At 44.1% G+C, this 27,867-nt stretch overlaps 1 protein-coding gene across 2 annotated transcripts; it reads right to left on the bottom strand.

Moving 5' to 3' along the window:
* Positions 1–962: 962 nt before the first annotated feature.
* Positions 963–27,511, bottom strand: atg5 (ATG5 autophagy related 5 homolog (S. cerevisiae)). Of its 2 annotated transcripts, none has more exons than XM_018757311.2 (8): positions 27,409–27,511; positions 25,914–26,068; positions 25,071–25,198; positions 24,434–24,512; positions 23,906–24,068; positions 20,939–21,033; positions 11,878–11,995; positions 963–3,508 (listed from the first exon to the last, which is right to left on the bottom strand). In XM_018757311.2, exons 2-8 carry the CDS (start codon positions 26,019–26,021, stop codon positions 3,372–3,374), a joined length of 828 nt encoding a protein of 275 aa, XP_018612827.1. In that variant the 5' UTR covers positions 26,022–26,068; positions 27,409–27,511; the 3' UTR covers positions 963–3,371. The 2 variants fall into 2 exon arrangements, 1 of the variants encoding a protein (XP_018612827.1); XR_001966346.2 differs by lacking the exon at positions 963–3,508 and adding an exon at positions 20,227–20,460 and having other exon boundaries at positions 11,931–11,995.
* Positions 27,512–27,867: the final 356 nt, after the last annotated feature.

Raw genomic sequence — 27,867 nt, 5'->3', positions numbered from 1 at the left:
GGAGGAAGGGAGAAAGGAACCACGCACAGGGCATTTTGTCCCTTTTTAATCACAGGAACTTCAAAGCTTCTTCCCAGGTTGGGCGGACATTTTCCCCTCCCCTGCGCAGCAGCCGGGCCCTAATAACCATGGGACGCCAGACAAATCAGAGGGTCTGCGAAGACCGACACACCGGAGGTGGGTGGTGTAAGGTGGGGCTTACGCCACAGCTTTAGTCGAACCCTAGTCACGGGGACATTTTCACCCCAAATTCTTTTGTGCAAAACGGGGACCTCCTTTCGGGTACCTCAGAGACACCCTGTTCAAACTGGATCACATCCGTGTACATCAGGCCCCCCCATACGTATCCCATGGCCCCATCATGTACCATTGTTTGTTAAGATAAAAAAAGAAGGATAGCTAAACCCACCACAGTCTCTCATCATCAGTCACAAAAGGCTGCTCACATTAAAAAGAAAAATAAAAATCCCAGCGGATAACAAGTGGAGGGCCATAAAAGGGATGACATGGCTGGGGTGGAGGAGAAGGGGACTTGCAGGCTCTGATCTTTTTTGTGACGGATTTACTGGCAGGCCTGAGATCAGGCCTTGGCGAACTGGGATCTTTACTTAATTAAGTCACAGAGAGTGCTCACCCAGCTTTGATGTCCACTTCTCCCAGACTGGAGCCAGCAGCATCGCCCGCCTCCCTTCCTCCCTCCCCTCTCCTTCCCTCCAAGTCCCGCGTGGCCACACCAGACAGTTAGTGCCACTGTTGTTCTCCAAACATGGAGGAGCAACGATATTCACTGACCGAACGAACCTGTCTGTCCTGACACACACACACACACACAATTCATCGCCCCCCTGCAATTTTCATTCACTCCCCGCACTCAAAAAACGTAAGCAGCACAGATTAAAAAAATTACAAAATATTTAATTTTTTTTATTTTAATGTCAATGCAAAAGGCTCAAAAGCACCAGTAAAGAAAAGCCACTGCAGAAGAAAACATCTGGAGACTGCAAAAAAAAAAAAAAAAAAGAAAAGAAAAAAAGCAAATTTATGTTGTTACAAAGATGCACAGAAGAACATAGTGGGCTTCAGACCCATAAAACCGGTTTGTTCCTGTCGCAACTAACAGTCATGAATATTGTGATTATTTCATTATTATATTCCTAGATGGCATCTCCAATGGCACTGCTGTCACACAGAGTCATGTGACATCTGGAACAGAGTGCTCCAAGGAGGAAATGGAGAACAGATGATCCTTAACTCGTCTGGGGAAGGGGGGGGGAGAAAAAAAAAAAAAACACAACTGCGAATGCTTGTCTGCAGCAGGTCATACTTAGCAGGATGTGTGAGATTAAATCTGTTTGTCAACAAGCACTGGAACAGTTGTCTGGTAAGCACGACAAGACTGGCTGAGCATGGACCTGTGCAAAGAACACGAGTGCAACGCGCTCACGTCGGATTCCACAGACGAAGGCGCGGGTGACGTGGTGGCGGGAAGTTGGAGTCACACACTCCTATAAATAAGTAATTATTCTCAGCTGTGGCGCATCTGCGTGGTGTCTGTCTGGGCCCGTCAAGCTCTCGCACTCGCTTCAACCCAAAACACAAACAACATGAGCTAAGGCGTGTTTACGCCTGCAAAACCTCCTGTACTGAGCCAACGACCACACCGTGTTGGAGTCTCAGTACAGTTACAGTTTGGAGCGGACACTCGGAAGGAGTCTGAAGACGTGTTGATGGTTTCACAGTTAAAGGAAAACGTCCTTATCTGTGGTGAACTTTGACCCTGCAGTGTTACCTACTGTTTAACATATCACCGTACTTCCAGCCCTTTTTCGGGGATGCGTTTGGAAGGTATCTGTAATAAATTTAATGAAAAGGGAAAAAAAAAAGTGAAGGCTGAATGGAAGTTACTGATTTCTTGGCAAGTATAAGAAAACTGGTTCCGTTAATCAATTTTATCTACATTATTATTTAAAACTTTCTTTCTGTCCAAAGGATTAGTTACCTAAATGTATATGTCATTGTAATTTAAACTGTTCTGTAAAAGTTTAGGACTCTAGCCAGGCTAAGAAATAAAAGATTTTGTAAAGATGATCCAAAAGAATGATGAAAAATTTGTCACAGCCCCTGTATGACTGACTGTATTCATCCAGTCTTGTTCGCAACCGCAAAATGTCCCCGTCACCAAAAACGGTGCCTGACGAGTCCCCGAAACCCTGATGACGCTCTGCTCTTTCTTGGATTAGTGTCACAAAAAAGAGGATGCATAATGTCAAACGGCTGCTTCCATCACAAAAAATCTGGCATTTACACACAAAAATCATGCGCTCATCAAAAAGTGACATGGATACGAGAAATTGGCACAGGTTGGGAGTCTCAGTGCATACAGGCTTGTTTCAGCACTCTCTGTTAACTTGAACCCTCAGTAATTGTTGGGTTTGATGTGAGAAACCAGACGTCATGAATTCCATTCTCACTTTTTACACCTACGCAGTAAACCCCCCCACCACACAACCTGCCCATAAATAATGTCAAAAGTATGAACCATTAAAATAATTACACCCCCCACGCATGCATTACACAGAGCCAAAAGAGGAAAGAGTCGTTTAGTGGTCTAATTAACCGAGTTCACAATGCTTTCTGATAATTGGCTGAGGGGAGAGAAAAACATCCAAGTGGATCGGCGGTAAACTACATACAAGACAAAAAAAAAAAAAAAAAAATCCTTGTTTTGATTTTCGCTGACACTGGGAGGAAAACAACAGAAAAGAATTCAAACTTTCGGAACAGCCAGCCGGAACTGCTTGGCCCTGGGGACTCAGAATTATTCTGCAGTGGTTCCACCCATCAGGGTCTCCCAATTATTTGTGTGTGTGTGTGTGTGTGTGTGTGTGTGTGTATGTGTGTGTATGTGTGTGTGTGTCTCAGTCCCAGAGGCTTTTGCACTCGTCACTGCGGGAGGTCCTGGGCAAGCTGGCAATCCACAGGAACGCACAGCGCTGTGGGAAACGGCAGCGGAAGGAGGAAGGGGGGGAGGCGACACCAGTAGGACTCGATTAAAGGATGGGATCCTGTATTTCCTGTCTGGCCTTTTGCCTCAAGGCTCCTCTGCTCAGGTCTTCCTGCAACCATTTCCACACTCGGACAGAAAAGGGGCGATGAACAAAGTTTAAGTGTAATAGAAGGAACCATCACAAACTAACAGAGAGGAAGAAACGGAGGGAAAGTTCCACCTGATATGGGCTGAGAAACACCGACGCACCGGTTGTATTTCTAGAGCCTGCTTCCAGAGAGCAGCGACGCAGAAACCACGTCTCGCTGTGTCCCGGAGGAGGTGCCGTGGCTGCCAGGCGATAGGACGAAGCCAGGCGTCGGGATCAGTCACTGGGCGCCGGGATGATGCTGATGTGGAGGAAGTTGTCCGGGTAGCTCAGGTGCTCGCTAAGCCATTGGATAGGAGTTTCCAGCATGGGCTCAATCCCGTGAATCATCACCTGATACTTCTTCTGCCCATCTGGATTGCAACAAAAACAGAGAGGGTTACCAGCAGAAGTGTGCCAGGATTAGTTTGCACTCACTCATTAGTCGGGACCCAGGAACCCTTGATCAACACAACAAAATAAACCTTCCATCAGCTTTCTTGGTCAGACTGAGGTCAGAGTTCAACACACGTCTCAGTGCAACCACAACAGCATCTGTGCACCATCCCTAGTCAAAGTGAGAAGTGGAAACAGGAAATATAAAGCAAGTCTGGCACAACAGGTGCGATGTGCATGGTCCCTGTACAAGATCTCCGAACACTACATGTAAACAAAGCTTTCCTCAGGGAATTATTCTGAAGTCAGGCGATCGAGGTCTGTGTCATGACGCAATGGCTTATAGGTGCGTAAGAGCTGCAACAAGCTGGTGACATCAGTTCCAGTCGATGCCAGGTGAGCGCTGCTACGGGAACTTTGAGTGACTCACTGTGTGCCATAAACACAGATAACTGCAGCTTTCACAAAACCACTTCCCCCCAAAAGCACTGCCTTCGTTCTCACTTTCAGAGCCACCGACCCTCAGACACACATCCTCCTGCATGCAAGCACCCAACACTTCATGTCATAGCATGCTGTGCGCATGAGTTCTGTATGTTCCTACAATATTACACTTACTCATTGTATCTGCATACATTACACACACTTTCATACTGTAATACACTACACCCACTCATATGCACTTCTGAGCTGCAAATACAATCATTTACTAATACAACATACACCCCTGTAATACACTACACCTACCTGCCCATTGCTTTATTATGCCTGCTCATTAGCATGTGCCTTTATAATGCTGTAGCAACAAATGCTAAGTACCCTGTAAGTAGCATTTAATGGTGTTCTATGACTGTCGCTTAGTTGTTCCAGTCACTGGCCCTCAATGGGCTTGTATAACAAAGGGTAGCCCTGGAGTGCAGCTGGTAGAACTAGTCCCTCAAATTCTTAGGCTGGGAGTATCGACATGAGTTCAATCTGCATGGAGTTTGCACGTTCTCACAGTTTTTGCATGGGTTTCCTGCAGGTGCTCTGGTTTCCTCCCACAGTTGAAAGACATGCATTTGAGGCAAACTGGTAACTCTAACCTGCCTGTAGCGTATGAGTGAGTGTGTGTGTTACATTGCTCTGCTGGATATGTGTGAATGAGTGTAGGGAGTTCAGTGCAGTGAATCTAACACTGTAAGCGACCTTGAATAATAGTGTTGGCTAAATTTCATTTAATACTCTTATATCAGGAGGAAAGTGTCTGTTACGTGAATAAATAAAAGTCTGCTGGTTCTCACCAGAGACTGAAGCCTGTCTCCATTGCAGCCCCAAGTGAGCTAGTGAGATGCCCACAGAAGCCTGGCTCCATGATTACATAAATGATCCTTAACGAAGAACCCATACGAACAGCTTAAATTGCACGCAAACAGGCTGCACCGAAGCAACATTAAGAATATTTATAACACAAAGCAGTTTCAGCACTAACCCCATTTTAAACATAATGCAACACTGGCGTTAAACCAGTGGCAGTGGAAACCAGGGCACAACATTATCTGTAACCTGAGCAGAGTGGCAACGCAGCAACCCAAGACCCTGTGACACAGGGTGCAGCACAGGTGGGATGGTGCCTTCTTCCAAGTCATCGTGAATCTCAGCCTTTGACTGCATCAAAAACACCTTAATTGAATACATGGGTCCTGGGCCGATCATCCATCCCTCCAGAAGAACTGTTTTCTTCACCAAAGCAAGGGGTAAACCCAAGAGCACACATTCACTGGCCTATTCATTTCTTGGGACAGGTAGAGACAGCGGTGGAAAGAGATGGAGCGATAAGAAAGAGTGATGGGGAAACAGTGATAGGAAGCTGAAGGAAGAGGAGCAGAGATGAAGAGTCTACAGAGGCAAAAGAAGAAAGGATACTAAGACGTAGAGACTGGAGTGAAACTGGACCGAGTCTCACCCAAAGAGGTGTCCTTTGACCCTCTCAGATGCAATACATTGCTTTCATGGTCCTGTTGCATTAGGATACTTACTGAAACACATACTGTACATAAGAAATTTTCAAAGCACAACGGAAAACAGCTGATTATCAGAAATAAGACAGCCCACTTCTCACCTGGTCCCAGTCAACAATGCTTCCAGGAATGAATGGCTATTATTAGACTTGACTTCTCGAAATTCCCGCTAAATGCGTCAACATACAGACGGTGCTGTAGGAAAAAGACCCGGATGTTCAGAAACATTACAAACGGGCAGGAGTGGCTGAGTCAAACCTTGCCCCTTTTCAAAAGCTCTAACCGGACTGGGTGTAGGCCACATCCTCTCAACAGTAATACCGTAACAGGCGGACACCACAGAGGTGGGTGGGACAGGTAAGAAACCTTAACATAATATCAGGAAAATTGTTTCATCAAGCAACTGTCAATATGGTTCACATTCGGGTGTTACAAAATCAATATCAGCATCTTTCAACATAGGCCCACTGCTTCAAACATACCGTGACGTGCAGAAGCCAATAGGCATAGAGAGGAGAGTTCACAGATAAAATAAAAATAATATTTAAATGTTCTCCATGTCAACCATTGCACAACAGCACGGCATCTTCAAGGAGAACTGGAAACACAACACTGAGGCTAAAAGCCCAGAGTCTTTAAAATTATGCTGCACTGCAGCCTTATGGGGCAAAAGAGTCAAAATTTACATTTAATGTTTCATTACAGGGGCAGCATGGTGGCACAGCTCCTGGCCCAAATGTAGCTCAGTATGTACAGCGTTTACACATTCTCCTTGTGTTTGTGTGGCTTTCCTCCCACAGTCTAAAGATGTATTTCATGTGAACTGGTGACTGGTGCCAGTCATGTGTGCGTGCGAGAGAGACAGAGAGACAGACTGCCCTGTCCAGGCCTTACCCTGTTTCACACCCTATGCTTCTGAAAAAGTGCCAGATCACTGCAATTCTGCATCAAGACAAGTGATTATCAGTAATTATTACTGAACATTTAATTAAAATTTTGCACTGGTGTCTAACAAAATTTAAGAACTGTCAAAAAAGCCTACTCAGGTCTAAAAGAAATTGTATAAAATGATATATAATGACTGCAGTATGAGAACTCTGCATGACTATCACAAGACACAGAAACAGCAACTTACATATAGGCAGATGACCCTCCCCCTGCCGACAACGGTCACAGGAATATGAAACACTGACACTGAATGACATTTGCACATAGCCACATTCACAGAAAGGCACTCAACTCTCAAAGCAGTCACCGGGGCAACAAGCAGAAAATCATGCATCAACAAACAAGAAACTTGCAGATGCTGTGTAGTGAGGATGGTTAGTAAGGTTCTGGTTCCTCGAACCCTAGGCCATCTTGCCTGAATCTTGAGGCTGCAGCTGCAGGGCTGGGGCCTCCCCGCTTTCACTCTCACAATGACGTGCCGGGGAATTCGATTATTGCGCCAAAAAAGGAAATGGCATACAATGCCAGTGGTACCAGTAGTACAAAAATTCTGGTCCAGGCAGTGGTCTGGCTGGCTGTCTCTCTCTCTCCTCTACCTCCACCCCCCCCCCCCCCCCCCATGGAGGCAGAGCTGACATGGAGAACACAGGACACGTACAGCATCAACACAAGAAAGGCATCCCACTCCTGACACCACATACACAAGCTCTCCAGGCCACTATTTCAGGAGAAACAAAACCAGAACCTCTTTATTTCACTGAGTAGCTATCAATATTACAGGAATTGAAGGACATGTTGGATTTTGGCAGTTAGACTTTGTGTCTTTGACAGCTAGGTAAACTAAGAGGATAATTATATCTGCCCGTAAGCCAAGAAATATTTTATTCAGTTGCTACTAATATGACATATTAGGCAGCTGTCCATGAAGGCGACGTGCAACGACAAATTCCCGCCTGATGACCCTGGCTGCGTCACCTTGGTGAGAAGAGCACTCTATAAATATAAACTGGATTGAAACTAAAATTTCACAACTATCATATAATCTTCAGGATACACCTTTGCGCATCTGAAACAAGTTCATTCCATGTAATGCCAAAGCTGCCATACATTACTGACATCACCTTTAGATATTCACATAAAAATTACCCCAAAACAAACTTTTTTATGAAAACACTGCCTGTTGGCAGATGTTTTCTTCCATTCAAGAAAAACTAAAAAGTATTAAAAGGATGAAAATAAAAAGGAACACAATTCTGTTACAGTGTAGACGTCATCATGTGGAATAACATGTACCCAGTAATAAATATGCATAAAAACACATCATCATTACCTGGACAGTATGGCCTCTTGGTTTCTGTTCAACCGCTCGCTTCCAAACATACTGCTTAACACAGGATTATCATGAAAGATACACAATGGCATGCCACAAATTCAACAATTCAACACAAATATGAAGAAAGCTAGAAACGGGATTACGGATACACTGCCAACCAGCACCTGTCTGCATTGTTAAGCGGACACCATTTCAGCAAATGTTAACGCCCATTTTTTTGTTGTCAAAAAAAAAAAAGAATTTATCGCTTCTTTTAAAGTAGAACGTATGCAAGGAAATGTATCGATCCATTTATGTTTTTTAAAAGCCTGCATGTTTTCTTGCAGGGGTGCTGAACCATCCCCCCCCAGGGGTAGGGGAAACACTGCACTGAAGAAGGCTTGCCAACATATACATGCATGCGTGCACACACAAATTTCGGGAGGAAAACATTGTCTTTGGCTCAGAAAGGATCTACCAGGACTTACGGGATCCCTGATGTTTACCAGACACACACTCTCAGCATCCCTGGGTTGCAGCACCGTCACTCCTTTCAACGCACGAACATTTCTGTGATGATATCTGTGCTCTGAGATGCATGACAAACACATGAGCAACTCTACTTTAAAAATGCTGTGGGATTCTGATAATCCAGGGATGTGGGAAACATCTGCGATTAAGTAAAAGTTTTAGTTTTCAGAAAGATTTCCTCTTTGGCAGTAAAGATTAGTCCTTTAGTTCATAAAAGAGCAGTGAACCAGCACATCCAGGGTGGAATGCAAGTAAACAAATACTGTGAAGTACCAACATTCTTGGGCTAACAGTGAATTGTGGCACCAGTGAGGTATGTCCAGGGCATCCTTTGAACACACACCCCCACATACGCAGGAGCGAGCATGCACGCACGCACACGCACACATTTGTACACATTGTGTTTTTACGAATATTCCAGTATAGATTGCTGTAGCTGAGTAACAGGTCAGACCCAAGGCCTCCTCATTGTGTATGTACCTCCTGGAGGCCTTCTGACCCTCAGCGACATCTAATCACATCTCCATAAATCCTCCTCATTCTTCTCACCCTCACAATCTCCTCAGTCTTCATACCTCAATATTATCCCAGTAATTGCTCACTATACACCAGGTCATTTTGGAGCACAACCCCATAAGACAGAACGAAGACCCCACAGCCATGGAACAGCCCAACTCAGAGGATGCCAAGCAGTTCACTGTGAAACCCCAGAAGAGTCCTCGTTGGAGAGAGCCAAACACAAGACAATAAATGATATAAACATGAGGGGAACATCCATGACAAAGCAAATTTAGATTCTGCCCTAGTTCAGAAGGTGAATCGGCAGCGGTAAGTCCTCGCTTGGGACGCACCATCTGAGACACGCTCAAATACAAAAGAAACGTGGGCCCGTCCGAAGCCTTCGGCTCACTATGAGTAGCGGTGTTTATTGGAACCAGTGACACTGGAGGGTGTGACAAAAGGTGGGCGGGCCTGATGAAGGCTTGCGACTTGCTGCGTGGGCAGACCCGTGAGCTAGGTCACTGTGGGGGGGTGCGGGGGGGGCAGTTTCACATGTGGGCTGTTCCAAGGGTTCCTTAGGGGTGGGGGGTTTTCTCTAGTCTCCATTTATTAGAAACAGGGCCACAAAGTACCTTTTACAACCGGAATTCGAAATTCTAAAACCGCCAAAAATATAAATGGGGAATCCTAATCAAACCAATTAAAAAGAAGACGCATCAAAGATAACACAGTTTCTTAAAAACCAAGCGCTTGTGCTTTGCGCTCCATGACAAACGCCCCCAGAGAACCGTTTGGGCCGAGTCCACCAACCGGCGTCACCCCCTTGCCTGCTCACGCGGTCGAAATACGAAACAAACGACGCGCATATACGTTCGTGTGGCTCATTTCTAATGAAAAGGAGATGTTTGCCTTTGGAACGGGTGCTGGAATGGAATCGCTCTCTTTGTGTTTCTTCCAGTGACTCTTCCTCCGTCTGGCCTGTCTGACTGGGGAAATACCCTGAACACTGACCTCACCGCCAACGTCAATGTGTGCATCCACATCTTCTGTGCCGGAATAGGATGCAAACAACAACAACAAATGTAAACATTTTCCATTTATGAAATCGATGTTATTTCTCATGACACTAACATCTTGGAACAGAGGAGCAATATCCCTGTTCCTGTGATCCCCCGTAGGAAAACTCTTCAGTATGATTCTAATCAGTAATGAACACACAGACATCTGGTGTTCAACAAGATCTGATAACTGTATAACCAAAAAACTCAAACTTATAATCGGGGCAGCCACAAAATGATCTGAAATACAGATGCCCTTATATATTTAATTAAAAAAAAAAAAAAAAAACGGTTGAGGCATCCCTTGAATAAGTCTAATTCATTCCTGAAAACCTGCTCATAAGGTCAATTCTCACACAAACTGTGGAGTACCATTAAATAGAAAAAGTATATCATGCAATCAAATACAAACAAAACCCAATTTAACATCAAGTGCAGAATTTTAGAAGCACCTTTCATTTCATGCGCAAGACCACAAAAATCAAAACTGCTTATATACAACATTTGCAGGCTGCCTTTTTCTATCACATTTTCATATTTTTTGCCATAATTTTTTATTTTGTTTCCTTCTGTTGTTCTTGAGGGCAGCAGGTGCCTCACAGCTCCTCGTTTACACTGCTGGATATGGGATCAAATCCTTCTGAAACTGTGTGGAGTTTGCACGTTTTCTTCATGTTTACATGGGTTCCCACCAGATGCTCTGCTTTCCTCCCACAGTGAAGCGGAGAATTCTATGCGTTTTATCACTTCCAGGTTTTAAACATATGTAAGGATTTCCTTTGCCTTTTCAGCTTCTATTAGCACTTTGTTAAAAAACTTCTGCTTTTGCACCAAGGCAGATATCCTAAATTGATACTTTTGTTCTCAGAAGGCATTTCTCTTAAGTGCGAGTTGATGGGATACAAATTAAATGTTACATGTAAGTGTGAATCATCGTAATATGAGCACTTGTTATGCAATGGATTGTTAATAATGGCACTTTTAGTACTTTTGGTACTAAAATGGGTCAATTTTAGAATAAATGCACTCCATCAAGTTTTAAGTATACTGAAAGTAAACGAATGGGGTATAATTATGTGTAATTGTTTTATACTATAAATAACATGCAAAAAAGCAGTAAAAAGCTAATAAACATTAAGAAATTTGTGACCAGATCAGACACACAACCGGATGCAGGTAACCACAGCAAAGCTGCTAGTGTGACACACATCACACACATATCCATACTCAACACACCTGTCAAAACAGTGGGAAGCCAGAACTGGTGAGACCAAAGGGTTTCTGAACTGCCAAAAACATCCAAAAAAAAGAAAAAAAAGTATAGTCCAAACAGTGTGGTATCATTCCAATCAGAAGAGAATCCACAAACAAAGGAGTAGTGGAAGCACAACAAACTAAGCATGAGACACAAAAGGAGACTTTCGCCTTCATCCTGCCGCCCTGGCCGCTAGCGCCAGTGCTGGAGGCCCGTGCGTGGCCCCCAGAGCCTGCAGGCCCACTGTTTCCCAACGCTATTGTCGGCTTATCTGCTTCCATCACGGGGGGCTCCAGACGGCTGTTATGGCTGCCTCCGTTGGCCTCCCTTTCACTGTCACCTCTTCTCTCTCTGCACCAACATCACTTCCGACAATCTACCCACTACACAGAAGGTCTGAGAGTGAATATTTAAACTTATCAGGCTGTAAAGAATCTGAGTATACACAAGCTTGGTTTCAGCGCAAAATCAGCATTTGTAAATGCTTATGAAAAGGAACACGAACTAAGGTATACACTCTGTGATCCTCTTTCATTCTTCCCCACGAGCACAAGGGTCAGAGATAACTGGGCAATTGCCCTAGGAAGCTGTCAGGCTTTTGTGGGCAAACATGTGGCAGCACATATGTTTCCCAGGAATCGGGATGAGTGAGAAAAGCCATCAGTTTCTAAATGGAGCTGAAGGGTAGCAAGTATAAGGTGAGAGTGGGGCGAAGGGTTTCTCCGTGGATATTGGAACATACCATTCTGGGGTATGGCAGCTGGGAACACCTCCTTCAACAAGTCCCCCAACGTGTGGGGACAACCATCTGATGCCACGGGCCGAAACAGCTTCTGGATGAAGGGCCGATTGCTTGTCACCTGGGGGGAGAGAGGTAGAGAAAGAGCCAAACTCAGGTCATGGAACGAGTGGCTGGAGAGCTGGGAAGAAACCACAGCGAAACAGGCCACAGCATCAGCCATGCCTCTCAACAACCCACAGGGCTATTACATACACACCTGGCTTTCCAGCAGAACCAAAGCGTACTATGAAAACAAATCCAGGAAAGCTCACGCAGATATTTCTCCTGAGCACTGCAGACTGCTTTGAATAAGGTCAATTGCAAACCCAATAAATAACAATGTAATGACATCACCTCAGAAAGTTCTCAACAACTACATTTACCACTTTGTGTGCTCACTATCAAAGCGTTTAAAGCCAGCTTGCCCATTAGCCCATAAAAGGGACATGGCGACTGATTCACTCCATACGGATGGGCACTGATGTCACGCTATGCACTTAACAGCCGGTCGTCTTTCCTCAGCATCACAAGCCTATTATGATACCCCACCGGGGGGGGGGGGGGGGGCGCATGACACTAATTTGGGCCGTTTCCTACAAGCTCAAAAACAACTTCAGAGGGACAAAGTGGCCCCTCTCTGGCACCCTCCTCTGCTTTGTCTGTTCTCCTCCTTATGGCTGTGAGCAGCATCTGCACCGAACTGCTCATTTCCCCATTGTGCTGGCTCTTTACCCCCCCCCCCCCGATGATGACTAATATGTTTGTGCGCTGCTGAGTGAAGAGCTGGATGAGGTTGGCGCCGGGCTTCACAGCAGGCACAGAAACCCTCGGGTTTGGGACCAAAGATGGCACCAGGGGGATGCTGCTAGGGTTTCAACCAGAGGACCTTAGTAATTTTCTCCAATGTGGAAACTGACTGCAGTTACTCAAGCACCATACTGACTATGCCCTCAACTCATGTTTTATATTTATGTTTTTTCTAGCCATGTTGTAAATTAAGTATTAAACATCACCTGTCAACTAGCCATACCCCTATAAAAAACAGCGCGGAACTGTACAGCTTACCAGTGTTCCTCTAACGCTAAGCCAAAGAAAACTGCTGGGCTGAATCATACTCAGTGAATCCCGTTTTATGTTTACCAAAATCACCAAAACTCAGCATGTTTCCGATCAACAGCAATGTGACCAACTCATCGGTACTGCACATCCAGAACAGCACATTCCAGCAAATGGCAGGAAACGACGGTGCGCTGACACTGTCCACAACATGACATCACTTTACCGGCAGCGCTTACAGTCAATTCTGCGCAACGGGCTTGCAGGTGTCAGTTCCAGCCTGTTTGGTAAACAGCTATTAATTGTGAAGCCACAGTATTTCTCACCCCGCACAAAATCAATGTTTGGAAGAGAGAGACATGTTTGGGAGTTTTTGCCTTTATGAGAAAGCCCATCTTGTTTATAACCAAAGTCATTAAAGTTTTTAATGTGTCATAAATGGCTTCGCAGCACACTATAAAACAGCGCTCTTACTTTCTCTTTATTGAAAACAGCATGCCAAACTCTCCAGCTAATAATGAAAAAAGTAACTGACAGATTGACTGGGTACTGAATGTAGGGGGTAACAGCTACAGAATGGAACCTGAGACCAAAGTCTCCTGGTGTAATTCACTGAACGATACATTGTTTTTACTTTTAATGTATATCTCGTAAATGTTTAAATGCCACAATATTCCAAACAGTGGCTGTATGAAGAAATGCACCCACAAACCAGAATAAATGTAATAAAACAGAAATGACACTATTGGTGCTCATCTATAGTCCCTGTGGCTGCAAGTACCCAGTAGCAGTGTAAAATGGTAAGATGCGATGAGGCTGTAACACAAATGATAAAACGAGCACAATTTGCTCTGCGGCCCCCCCTCCGACTGATTAAAATGTGTTTTTTTTTTTTTTTTTGAAAGTGCATGATGTCATGCTGCTGAACAAGGGTGGCAGGAAAAGCATGCTGCTGAACAAGGGTGGCAGGAAAAGCATTTTTCATTAAAATGTCACTTCCTGTGCATCTGAAAACCCACCACATAGGCCAGTGGAAATCAAATGAACAAAAAAGTGCCATTTAGGCCTTGTGCCATTTACAGTTCCACTGACTACAGATACTTCTAAGAAAAACAAACGTTATTTTACAAATGTATTTCCACAAAGATCAGTCACGAGATGCAGTTAAAGGTTAGTGTAACATTTAGTGTTTCGGGGTTATATAACTTTGTACTGTAGTGTTATTTCAGACAAACGCTGCTGTTTATCGAGATCTGACTGCATTTACACGTGGTTATGGCTGTGACACTAATACAAACCAAAAAATGTGCTTCTTATAGTGAAATTATGTATAGTAGGACCATTTTTCCAAAAACAAATAATTGAAAACTCTATTAACATTTCCTCTTTTTGCTGGGAGAGCCTTTGTTTAAAAGTTGATCCAACGTAATCTGATTTAAAATAAAAATACAGAAAATATAAACACTTGATTCGCAATATATACCAAATCTACACAAAGCAAGACAACGGTAGACACACTGAACGTGAACAGTCTTACCATTCTTAGCCAACTGATATAGTATTTGATACCTAAAAATATGGCAGGAAAGTTATTTCACTGATGTAATAAGTAACTTCAAAATATATATATACACACACACACACACACACACACACACACACACACTCAATTTCCTTAACCGCTAGTCCACGCCAGGGTTGCTGTGGTTTGGAGTCTATCCTGGAATCACAGGGTATTAGGCTATCAGGGTACACTCAGGATAGGATGCCAGTCCATTGCAGAACACCAAAATATGAACTGGTACAGTATTTAAAAACACCTTTTATGATTTTTACATAAAATTATTAAACACTTTCTGCCACTTTAAGTTTTGAGTTAAAACTGCTTTAGTAAGGGGTTACAGTGCCTTACAGAAAGACATGCTCACAAATAAGGAACAACATATCTGCGACACAATACAGAGCGTGGCACTGTTTTCTTTCACCTTTGCGAACTATTTGTGTTAAGAGTTCACCACCAACCAAGGACAAAGAGATTACTGAACGCAGTTGGACACATACAAAAGTCAGGGACAAATACAGACATACACACATATGCATATATATCCCCTTATGCTCGGAAGGGCTTTGAAGTGCAAGTTTCTTGAGGAGAATAGCTGAACGTAGAAGTGAAACAAGGGTGTCACGCTCAGGCACTGCTTAATTGGAGTTCAGCGGCAGAGGCGCTGCACGCGGGAGGCTGTCCAAGCTCCATTGTCGGATATCACAGTGACAGTGATAAAGGTGTCAACCCACGACACGTGAGACTTGCAGTCCGTGGCAATAAACTTCGCTCCGACACACTATAGGAACTAATCATTGGGTCTTGAAAAGCGAGCCGGTGACACGGCAGGCTTGGGTGTCGCAGCTGTAAGCCACACCACCGGGCCGAGGGGAAGAGAAGGTGGTGGACATGGCATCGCTCGCGATCCAGTTTCCAGAAAAACTGACTCATTTGGCTGGGAAGCGTCAGCTCGCTCAGGATCGGCCTCCGACAGCGCGCAGAGAGAGTGCCTCGCCTTTGATGCATTTTTAAGCACCGCCATTAATTATTGACTCCAGCCCCATACAAAAAGGCCCATTAATCCCAATGAGGTGCACGATATGCTGGACACCGACACTTTCTTTTGGGGAAGCGTGACAGGCAAGCTGGCAGCGGGGAGATGAGAAATGTCCTCCGTCACCCCCACAATCCGGCTGTCTCGAGCAACAGACGAGGCCTGCAAAACCAACAACCGAGTAAACTGACGTCACTATCCGTAAATAAAATACCAATTAAGAGAAACAGAGGGCAGCAGATAGCACAGATGTTAGGGGTGCTGTCTATGGATCTGAAGGTCGTGGGTTCTACTCCCCTTTCCTGCTGTAGTGCCCTTGATTGAGGTACTTGAATTCAATTGCTCCAGTGAAAATTACCCAGCTGCGAAAATTGGTAAATCGGTGTAGGTATCTTAAAACACTAAGCTCCTTTAGACAAAAAGCTTCAGCTAAATGAATAAACATTAATGAAAAAGCACGTGTGAGAAATGGTCACACAAAAAGAAGAAAATCATCTGCTCCTCAACTTCTTCAAACATTACTTGAAAACAAAATTAGATTCAGCCTCTCAGTTTGGACTAAAATAACAGGGCTCTAATGTTATCACTCCATCACACAGCGATAAAGTAAATCACTGCTTCCTTGAGCACCAATTTGGAGGAAAATTACTCCGAAACTGGAAATAACGGCAGCCTAAGTGGTACAGTGAAACTCAGTGGAGAGAGGGGAAAAAAATTAAATTTAAAAAAAAAAAAAAAATTCCAGGACATCCTACAGAACACCTCACGCTGACATAAAAATGAAACAAGCTAAAAATACGTAGCTACTGAAAGAGGTATATTTTTAAGAGAATTTTTTTTTTTTTTTTGTAAGTCTTGTTTCCATAATGGATAACCATAATTATATATGTACCTCCTACAATACCTTAGTCAGGTAGCCGTCGCGCGGCATGTGAACACGACAGGCTTCCAGAAGGATCTGAAATATTTTAACACTGGCAAACAGCTTAATTTCTCCTCGCAGACGAAAACCTAGCTGAAAGCTTAGTCATGAAGAGAAGATAAAGAGAACAACTATGTACGAAATACAGCTGTGACTCAGTAGACAGCGCGGCGCGATGGCGCGAGTCACCGCGTGAAACGCACGCCCGCGAACCCATGCTCCGCTCGGACTGCACGCGCCGGGCGAGCTTCGCGCTTCGCGTTTCGCGCGCTGCGAGGAGGCTTCCGAGAGCGTCTGCCGGGCAGCGCGAGCGCGAGCGCAAACGGGGAAAGCGCGTCCCCGACGGAAGTCTGCGATGGGGACGCGGGGCCATCATTTGAGTAAATGTTATCATTAATTCTGTCTGCGTGGAAGATAAACCGTGTTATTTACACGAAAGACCGCAACGTGTTTACAGACGCTCAATTAGGCCTAATGGTGATTTATACATCCGGAGCGGTGGGAACTACTTCTTTCTTTCCGTCTTGTTGTGTGTGTGTTTTTTTCTTTTTTCTTTTTTTGCGTGGTCGTGTCTGGAGCACTGAATCACGGTGAGCTCCATGTGCGCGCCGCGTGTTTCCCACCACTGTCTGTCCGCTCCCAACACCAGAGCGAAGCGCCACGGAACTGGTTCGAAATGACCTTTCATGTCACGAATAATCGAACAATACCAAATTTACCCCAAGAAATTAAACCAAAAAAAAAAAAAAAAAAAAAAAACTATCGAATTTCAATTCCCGCGTCACTATTTTAGTCACTATTCCAACCAACGTACCTTCCGCAATAAAACGTTTCCTTTTCTTTCGATTATTGCGTATATTCATACATCGAACTGAGACATTTAAAATCACTATTGTTTCTAACATGACGTTTGTATGATTTTTTTTTCTTAAAATAATAAACACTCCAAGGCAGATATACAAATTTTCTGTGACTGCAGCCTGTGCATTTAGTTGTCTGTTTATTTTTGTTAAGATGAAATTGAACAGAATTAACATTAACAAAAACACCCTATTCTATTTCTTAGTTGAATGTTTTTCTAGCTTTTATTTTTCTGTTTCATTAGGGCATAGTTTTAATTTAATTTTCACATAAAAGCATATTAAAGTTAAAAAAAACTTAATATATTCTTTAAAGATTTAGGTAATCTGACTGAACAAAAAAAAAAAAAAAAAAAACTTTGGTGTATTTGGATAAAACAGGGAAAGTGTCCCCCGTTTGGTCTTTTTCATGTTTGTCATCTCAACAGCTGCCAGATGTACTTGTTTCCTTTGTTTTAGTCATTCACATTTGACGAAAGTGTCCAAAACACAGAGACAGCTGACTTAACGCATAATAATGATAATAATAATGATAATAACACAACAAATAATCCTAAGTAAGCACCGGACACCCTTCGCTAATGAGGTGTAAAGGCTAATCCAGTTTGCCGCCCCATCTGCTGTTTTATTAAGATTTATCATTGGGTTTCGGGAAACACAAGTCCATAATCCGCTGCAACCAGAGACACAAAGCGGGGCCTAAAGTTTTCCAGACCTCAGCCGTGTGCATGCCGAGACGTTCCAGTTTAATCACTTTTGGGGAATTTCAACTGACTCACTCATTGAACGGGATCCCCCAAAGGCTAAGCGACGACCACACATTGGTACAAATTTACAGTCCGGCTCCCTTTGACCGTACCATGTCAGGCACAGTCAAAATAAACAGCCTGTGTACATATGCATGATTTGTGAACATTATCCTTCAACACAAACATGACAGGCAATGATAATAATAATAATAATAATAATAATAATAATAATACCAGCAGCAGCAATATGACCAGCCAAGATGTAGTGGAGGTAATCAATGCTGCGCAACAAGTAGAATTGTGCTTGAGGAACTGGGGTTCTGTTTACATTAGTTTCAAGCTCAAAGGTTGGCTCTGCTGATCTATTTTTAAGTAAGGCAGGTCTTTATCCAGAATTTTAAAAATTAAAAAAAAAAAGTTAAGAAGGATAAAGCAGAATACCGGAGGCTACATAAATCACACTGCATAACCAGCATATGTTTTGAGTGAACAGAAAACCTTCAGTACAGCTTGAGAATTTAACTTTGTAGGCTCAACGTTTACATTGGACTGTTAGGACCTGTTCTTAAATGGCTAAATTCTTATTTGTCAAAATGCTTTCAATTCATAATGAAATACAACAACTCCAATTTTGTTGTATTGCACAGCAGCACAATGACAATGAAGTCTTCAGTTCAGTTATTTCAACTGCACTTCATCATCTTGTGCATTAATTAAACATGATGTCCCCCAGGGTTTGGTGTTGGGTCCTGTGTTATTCTCGACATGCATTGCCTTAAGGCAAAATATAATCAGATTAACTTTTACTAATATTCTGATTTGTTTATTGACAAAACGTAATGATGCTTGCTGTCTGACCTTCCCAGTAAAGCGTTATAATGAGGGGAAAAAATGGCTGAATGCAAGCTACTTACACCTAAACTCTGATAATATGGGAAATCCTTTTACTGGGAGGAAACAACAGGTATGACAGTGTACTTTTGTTAATTCTCAATTCACTATCAAAGACAAGCAGCTGTAGCTTGAAAATATGTCTAAATTAGACAAATTTATTATCCCTCTAAAAAAAGAGAAAGTAATACACTATTGTAATGTCTGACACTCAGGAACTCCTAACTGCAATATTAATTATCAGTTGATTCAGGATGCTGCTGCATGGACAGCAACAAGTAAAAGATACAAGCATGTTGCTCCACAATTAAAATATACAAATCAGATTTGCATAACCTTAATGTAACATAGGAATTGCATGATCAATTTTATACCGCAGTAGTATAAAAATTCAAACATTGAGAGGTTTTTAACGCAGGGGAACTCCAAGTTTGGTGTCATTTCAACCAAACAATTCTGAGGGTTACTGATGGAGAATTCTGGGATTCAGGGTGGTTGTAACCACCCATTGTGAGCTTAGCCACTTAAACCACACTGGTCAAAAGTTTCCACCTAGTCACAGTGAATTGCACATGCCGAAAAGGGTATGCAGTCTCATTCGGAACTCGCTCATTCGCTAACATCACAATGCCGCTCTTACTACACATTGTGCAGCGCCTTCAGACGAGACGTGACCGTGCTCCACCGCCACCAGCCGAGGTCCGTTCGTCTTGGAGGAAGGAACCACTGGAATACCATATGAGGCAGGCCTATTCAATCCATTCGTTGTACACAGCGTGCCGAATTAACGGTCGGCCGTACAACGAGAAACAAAGATGGGTTCAGAGAAATCGGCCAAAGTGGAACGTGCCAAGCATAAAGTGCGTGAAGTGCGTGTGCTGTGGAAGCGGTCAGACAGCAGGCTCCAGCCTGAACGCCTGGAAAGAGGGAGAGCTGGAGTTCACACAGCTCGTCTCTGCGTCCCCAGTCGGGTTTTTCCACCCACAATGCCAAACCGAAGGGCAACAAAATACAGAGCGTGAGGCAATATGCACTGATGGCGTGGGACGAAGGGGCGATGACGCATGGCGGATCAGATGGGCCGGGCCGAACCCAGCCTGCGTCATCTGTAAAACCGGGGCCTGCGGTGCGCAGACACACCCCCTTCTCCTGCCCCCCATGCCAAAAAAAGGAGGTGTGCCTGAGCCCACCCATCCCCCATGGAAGCCCGAAGAAAGGAGGTGTGACGCTCTTACTGGAAATGGGGTATGAAAGTGTCGACCGGCTGCCTGCTGGTTTGAGGTTCCCGGTCTTGGCCCGGGAACAGGCAGCTATATAACCGGGGGCAAGCCATGAAGCGCTGTCTCCTTTCCCAGCATCTGCTGCTCTTTGAGCTTGCCTAACGCTGACCTCCAGCAAGGGGTGAAACAGCACCCAGTCCAAATCCTCTGTGAACATGCAGCATGACATGGCCGTACTGCCATCGCCACCTAGTGGAGAACATGAGTACTGCAGAAAGAGCACAGCCTGCCACACCAGCAACAAGAAGTGAAAACTGCCTAAAATCACAAACTGTTCCATTATTTTATTCTAAACTTAATACCTCCTTGGTGAAAATCCAGAATTTACAAGAAAAATATACCCGGATTTCCACTAATATAAGCCTTGACCTTTATTAAAGACACAAGTCTTTTACAGCACATGCAGCAAATTGGACGCGGGCCCACACTTTCAAAACGTTTACGAGTGTGGATAGAATTTCTTGTGATTTTGGCTGAAGGCCCCCACAAGAGGACGAGTAAAGCACACAAACATCTCTGTGGTCAAGTAATGCAATGCAGCTTACTTCAACCATCAAATTGAAGTACATCACACAGTGGTACTCAAAGTTCTAAAACTCTTGTCATGCATCCGGTTACTTCTATGTGCTCATAAAGAGGCAAAGTTACGTAACATGTGGTGTCATACCTGGTATATCCTAAAGGGGATATAGCGAAAACCCCCTTCCTCCGTCGGATACTCCATCAGCTTCCTGTTCATGGCCCAGAACTGGTCAAACTTATCTGTGGAGTGACCAGATAACATCATCAGCATCACAGGGACACGTTTTCAATACTCACTTTCATTTTCTTATCTACAGAGCGGGTGCTTTTCAATTTCACGGCAACCCATCTAAATATGTACACAATAAATATGTACATAAAAGACCCTTTTATCATTCCTTCGTAGGAACCAGACAAGTCAATTAACATCTAACAAAGTTTAAGTGTGTCCTCCAAATGACTCAATGGACCAGCATGAGGTTCGGCGCACGAACGCATCCGAGTGGATTTAAACTGCAAGAACACAAATATAAAATGACCAGAGTGAAAACAGAACTGAAATTTAACAGAACTTTCAAATGTATCTCTTGCACTTTGCTTCACAGAAAGTGGAACATGCATTTTGAAATCACACTACCCAAGAAGTCATATTAATACAATAAGCAACACATTGTAAGAATTATACAGTTATTGATGATGAAACATATCAATGCAGAACTGGGGAAGGTCTTGCGTTCTCAGAGTGTGGATTATGTCAGTGCAGGACAAGACGAGAGCTTCCTTCCTGGCCGAAAGCTGACGAACGGGCTACTCGGTGGAGATAAGAATCCCAGGGAGAAAGCACAGGGTCAGGACCCCTCTACCTGCTGCTGAGGTTGTCGACAGCGAGTTCTCAGCCACATGTTATCATACTAGTGAGGCATGCGAGGCTCGAGACAAATAAAAATTAAATTACCATATCTTAGAAGATTCCTTTCTTTGTCTGAAAATCAACAATTTAACACGGACAAAGAACCATTACTGGTAGCGGAAGATTTAAAAATTTAAAATCAGAAAATGTAATCTGGTTTACACTGGTTTAACCCTTGTTGCCTAGGATACCCAGCACAGGCACACAAGCCACACACTTTCAGTGTTACTGGCAAGAGAAAAGCCTCCCAGTACAGGTGTTAAAAGTTCAGCTTTAGATGGGTTCTGCTTTGTGGAGAAATCTCTCCAACTCAGCTGTCAATCTGTGAATGCAACAACAGCTCTTTTGAGGATCTAACCAGGCCTGAGGACACTGTCAGGTGTACAAGCTCTGGGTGAGGTTCTGTAGCAGGCCATCTCCTGGTCCCACAAACAGGGTTTCACAACTGCAGGTGCGCCTTGTGGGGACCGGGTCCTTGCCCCAGCTAACTTTCCCAGCTCCTGTTTTGACATAATTTTAGCGCTTGAAAGTTTTCAGTGTGACACCCTTTTTGGAGTCCTCCATCTCTTTTCTCTTTTCTCAGTTTCTGAAAAACAACTCAAGGGCAAACTTGAGGGGTGGAACAAACACAGCTGTTCCCCCCCCACCTCCGCACAGCTGCCCGATTCCCATCACTATAGTACCTGTGTGTGAATGATGGTGAAGAGTGAGATGATGAACTCCCGCATACCCTTGGAGTGCCTGCCAAGCAGTGCTCAGATGAGCCAGGTAAAATTCAACCATAAACGGTCCCAGAACTTTCCCTGGACAAGAAACTGGATTTGGACCTCCAGAACAGTCCCAGGGCCTCAAAAGCATGACCTACTTATTTGATCCATGGACTGCAGCATGTAAATAATACTACTTATTAAACATTAGACAAGCAGAAAATAAGGACTAGATTAAAAAGAGAACAACCTTTTGACCCGTTCAGCTGTGGCTGTCAGCTGCGAACAGGAGTATTACAAAAGAATGTCAAAATCACACGGATAAACATGTCAGAAATGAGCCAATTCCAGCTGCGGTGGTAATTTTCTCTGGTCAGTAATCTGGCATCAATTATACAGCAACGGAAAAGCAGCGTCACACAGCGCGTTCCTCACAGCCGCAAAAGGCCTTCGCATCATACCCCAGGTCTTCCTCAGCAACCTGTCTCAGCGCCGTGGAATGCTGCAACACAAAAAGCCGTGCTGCGAGTTCCATAGGGTGCAGATACGGTGCTCCGTGTGCGTGATGGAAAAAGAGCAGAGTGAGTGGAAGCCCCCGCCTCAACCCAAACAGCGGTACAGTCCCACATGCATTCTGCTCAGATCAGTCAGAAATCCCCCCTTTTCGCTAACATTACTGGAAGTGTCCTTCCCGAACAGCGGCGGCCCAGTCCTGGAGTGAAAAGTGCAAGATGGTATTGCACACGGGACAATCTCAGTAACTCAACCCCCACTGAGCACCTTTAGCTCTTGTACTGGTTTAACCTATTTATTGTTGTACTATAAGTGTATAAATGTGTTCATGTTGGGCATTGTGCCTTACTGTTTATGTTGTTATTGATTATTTTATTACCCGTTATTATTTACTGTTTTACTGGCATAACAGTGCATGTTGTTGTGTGTCATGTTCAGCTGCCGTGTGTGAATTTCCCCACTGGGAATAATGAGGTATCATCCTGTTTTATGGACTTCCAGTACACTTTGAGGAGGGCAATTAGGTTCTAAACCAGTGACGAACGCTAGAAAATAAACACGTTGTACCTTGTGACGATTACTCTCAGTAACAGGATCTGTAGGAAAAATACATGCTGAATTCCTTCCAGCATTCAAGATGGGTCTCAGACTCATTTCCATCCTGACACCTTTCTAAGTCAGTCCTTCACAACCTCCTACTTTTAATCTGCCTACTTTCCTCGTTGTACGTCTCTTCTACAGAAAGATGGTGGAATACGTGGGTTATGATAACAGCTGGTTTGAACAATAAAGCTGTGCTTCAGCAACCGTGTGTAAGTGGCTGAGCCTTCTATCTGCTGTCGATGCGCTTTTGGAGAAAAGCGTCTGCAAAACGCAAAAATATAAAAGCAAAATGTCGCACAGCTGTGTCCAAATAGCGGACCAATCAGTGCGCTCCACAGGCCACCTCTCCGTCGTAAAGATGGTTCTGCCAAACACACACCGTTCTGTAGCCCCATCCACAGCTGCTTATGGTCCTTCTTCTGCATCTCGTTGACAACGGCGCCTTTGTGCTTCAGCGCATCCGCTTCTTTGATGCTGGACATGAAGTGGGCCTCGATCACCGAGTTGGAGGGGCAATGCAGCAGATCTTGCTGAGGGAAGTTCTGCAACAAATAAGTAAGTAGACACTGACATCTAGAAGCATGGAGGAAAACTTTTCATTCACAGCATTTTCGATTAGTCGCATCTGAAGATGTAACAGCCATATATAAAAAAGGTAAGCCAATGGCACCAATAAGTTGCAGCAAATTCATTCACCAATTTCACGGAGCACTATCCAAAACTGCAGCTGGAGACCAGACGATCCTTTCCGAAACTATTCCTCCAAAGTACATGTCAACACGAGACAGCGAAAACAAAGAGCTCCTCTATCATTATTAATGGGCCAATAACATTCACAGTGCCACCACCGTGGAAACTGTTTCAAAAAGGAGTGAAACAAAGATGTGAGGAACTGAGAAGACGGTACCTTAAAGTGCACAAAGATACTCCAGGGCAGAGTGGTGTTGGAGGCATAGAGGTCAAACAGCAGGCCAATTGGGTAGTGCCTTTAAAAAAATATTAGTGGTGACATTCCATTGCACTGCAGGAAACACAAGAGGTCCAATGTAGGGAGAAATCTTTCTATTTCAAACTATTACTGGAAGATTTGATCATTATTGTCTCTGAAGTTGTATTTGTCTCTAGCGCCACCTGGTGGAGTAAATATGAAACTTCCCCAAATATATAAATCCTTTTTCTAGCCAATAAATGGAGCCATTCACGTGTAGCAGGAACTTCCCCTAAAAAAAAAAACTCACTTCTCAAAATGATTTTTTTCATAATCTCAAGGAAAAAAAAAATTAGCTACACAAACTACACGTTAAGTTTTACTGCGGGCTTTCAAAACAAAGGAAAAGAAGATCAGGCACGTAACCATAACTATGTGGGAACATTCTTTGCTATGGCAAAGATCAGCAATGATGGAAGTGTTTCCTGCCAGCACATCAGTTAAGACTCACCAGAGTGAACCTAGACCAACACACACACACAGTACACAAAAACACTACTTAATTCCATCTAACAGTGGTGTGTATGGGTCATCTATGGTTGCCATTTACTCTCACCATTTTAAAGGCGTTCCTTCGTACTCAAACCACATCTCCCCCACGTCGTCGGGCTTCATGACCTTCTGAAAGTGCTTCCTCACCTTGTCCGTGACCAGAGGCAGGTAGCTGACTCTTGGCAGGAGAAGCTGCAATGGATGTTGTCAGACTGAATGAAGGACAATCAGTTGGCCTGACAAGAGACACTAATGATGCACAGCAGCAGCACGATTTGTTCCAGTCAACAAAATATTAAGCCAAAAGTCATCAGCAGTATAGTATTAATGTGGATTATTTACCTTACTTGTGTGTTTTAAAGACTAAATGGAATCTCAATCTGAAGAGACTGTGTGACCGCTTGACGGCGCCGGCCCTCCGAGTCCCCTCAATTTCTTTTGACACATGCGTTAGTGACATCATGCCTTTATTTCTTTGATTTTTATTTAATCAAAATATCTCAGCTCAGTAGAAGAATGGATAATTGCATACTTAGAGCCATCACGTTAGGACTCAAAGGACCCAGGTTCAAATCCCACCTCCTGCTGTAGCACCCATGACCAAGGTAATTATGCTGAACTGATACAGTAAAAATTACCCTTCTCTATAAATGCGTAAACCAATTTTAAGCAGCCTGACACTAAGTCATTTTGGAGATAAGAAAAATCTGAGATCCATGATTTTACATTTCATTACGAATGATGTCCCACTGCATGTCTAATAAAGAACCAAAGTAAATGTACTTGATGGCTCGTGCGGCACCTGCAAACCAGATATGGGACACTACTGTCCAGAACACCTGCTCATGTCCAACGCTGCTCACCTATGGATGGATGCCGGGCTGTCCCCGTCTCCACCTGTACTTACATAAAAGGGTTCCGCTTCCCTCTCTGTTATCTCATCCTGGTAGAGGGTAAAGCAGGTGGGGATCCGGCCGAACCACACGTCCCGCAGAACGTCCTTGTCATCTGCCATGGCCTGCTGCCTGGAAGGGGCACATACAGGACGTCGACACGACACACCTGGAAAACGATGACATTCACATTTATTCATGTAGCAGATGCTTTTCTCCAAAGTGACGTCCAATGATTTTTAACTAGTATTTAGCAGACACCTTTACCCAAGTGTTAGGTACACTGCCCTAAATTCCCTACTGGGTGGACATGGTGGCACCGTGGCTAGTGCTGCTGTCTCACAGAGCAGGAGAACCCAAATTTGAGCATCGATCAGTCTGCGTGGAGGTCTCACGCTCTCCGCATGTTCATGTGGGTTTCCTCCCACAATCCAAAGACACGCATGTGGAACCGTCACAGTGGCAGCCTGAGTGAACTGCCCCATGGGGATTAATAAAGTGCCATTGTTAGTGCCGGGGGAAGCTGGCATCATAGCGAGTACAGCTGCTGCCTTTGGACCTAAGCTGTAGTACCCTTGAGAAAGCTGCTTACCCTGAGTTGCTTTGGAGAAAAGTGACAGCTAACTAAAATGTACAGGCATTTTCATTTATGTTTATTCACTTAGCAGATGCTTTTCTCCAAGCAACATCTAAGTACATCTCACTGAAAAATACAATGAGTGAATTACATCATCAGAAAGAGATTTGGGTGCAGACATGTAATTCTAAAGCACAGTTAATTTGTCACTTTCCACCACATGAACCAATGCACATCACACGAGTAGGTTTACCCAAATAATCAAGAATTGCTAACTGCAATTTCTTTTAATTACAACAAACATTTACATCACAGGTGCATCTGCATGAAAGTTTCTCCGTTATTCAATAGTTATGATCTCAAAGGTATACACTTACACCTTAATGTGTACTTAAGAGACTGTTAGAAGTGAGTTCTATATGGAGATTTAGAAATCTATAAAGATTTACCCATCTATAGCATTGGACCAATGATTGGTACACTAAGGGCAATTTACAGTAAGCATCAACCTTAAACACACCTCTGCCCTGGTGCGTGGGAGGAAACCCATGCAACCACAGGGAGAATAAACGAACACACACACACACACTCCACGCGGGCGGCCCGAGCTGGATCCACGAGACGAGCGCAGCCCGCTGCACCACCGTGCCTCAGTCAGTCACAGAAGCGCTTATGCTCATTTCAACCTCTATCTTTGACGTATAAAGTTTGCACTGCACATGAAACAAATGTGAATTCATCTCAGTTTGACCTGAGGGAATCTGTCTAGTTAACTCCTAAAAACAGTGTTTATTAGCCTAGGAAAAGCTAACACTAGCGCTGACACACAACACTTCACACTACTTGGCCACACACCCTACACCAGAACATCGGCGAAAAATGATCGGTGCTCTCCATATTTGTCGGGATACAAAGGAAAACGAGGCACCTACTTGGTGAAAATGGTTGAACGAGCAGGCGAAGCAGCAGTATGGCCACTGACGGGCCCCACTGTTGTCACCCTGTCGTCTGCTCTCGGAACCCTGCGCCCGCGGCGGAAATGACGCACGACACGGAAGTGATAACAGGAAGCGACCGCGGCAGCGTTCGGCTCGGCCGACGCACGCGAAAAAAAAAAAAAACACTGTCACCTACTGGGCGCCGGCTGTCACGTTGTTAGTATTGACTGATTGCGGGCTGGTGGATTACATTACTGATGGGTTTTCAACATTTCATTGATTTGCCAGACGTTGTATTACGTAAAAAAATGTAGCGTCTCGCTCCGCTGAAAGGCAGCCCTACGATCAGGAGCAGCCTGTAATTTAAGAGAATGTTGAGAAATATGAAATGGTTGTGCAACTCAATTCCAAGAAGGTTCTCTCTTCGTTGTAGGGGAACTTCAACCAGCAAAC

Source organism: Scleropages formosus, chromosome 8 (assembly GCF_900964775.1).
Source record: "Scleropages formosus chromosome 8, fSclFor1.1, whole genome shotgun sequence".
NCBI classification, from domain to species: domain Eukaryota; kingdom Metazoa; phylum Chordata; class Actinopteri; order Osteoglossiformes; family Osteoglossidae; genus Scleropages; species Scleropages formosus.
The sequence above is the reverse complement of the archived record's forward strand: the minus strand, read 5'-3'. Positions and strand labels throughout refer to the sequence as shown.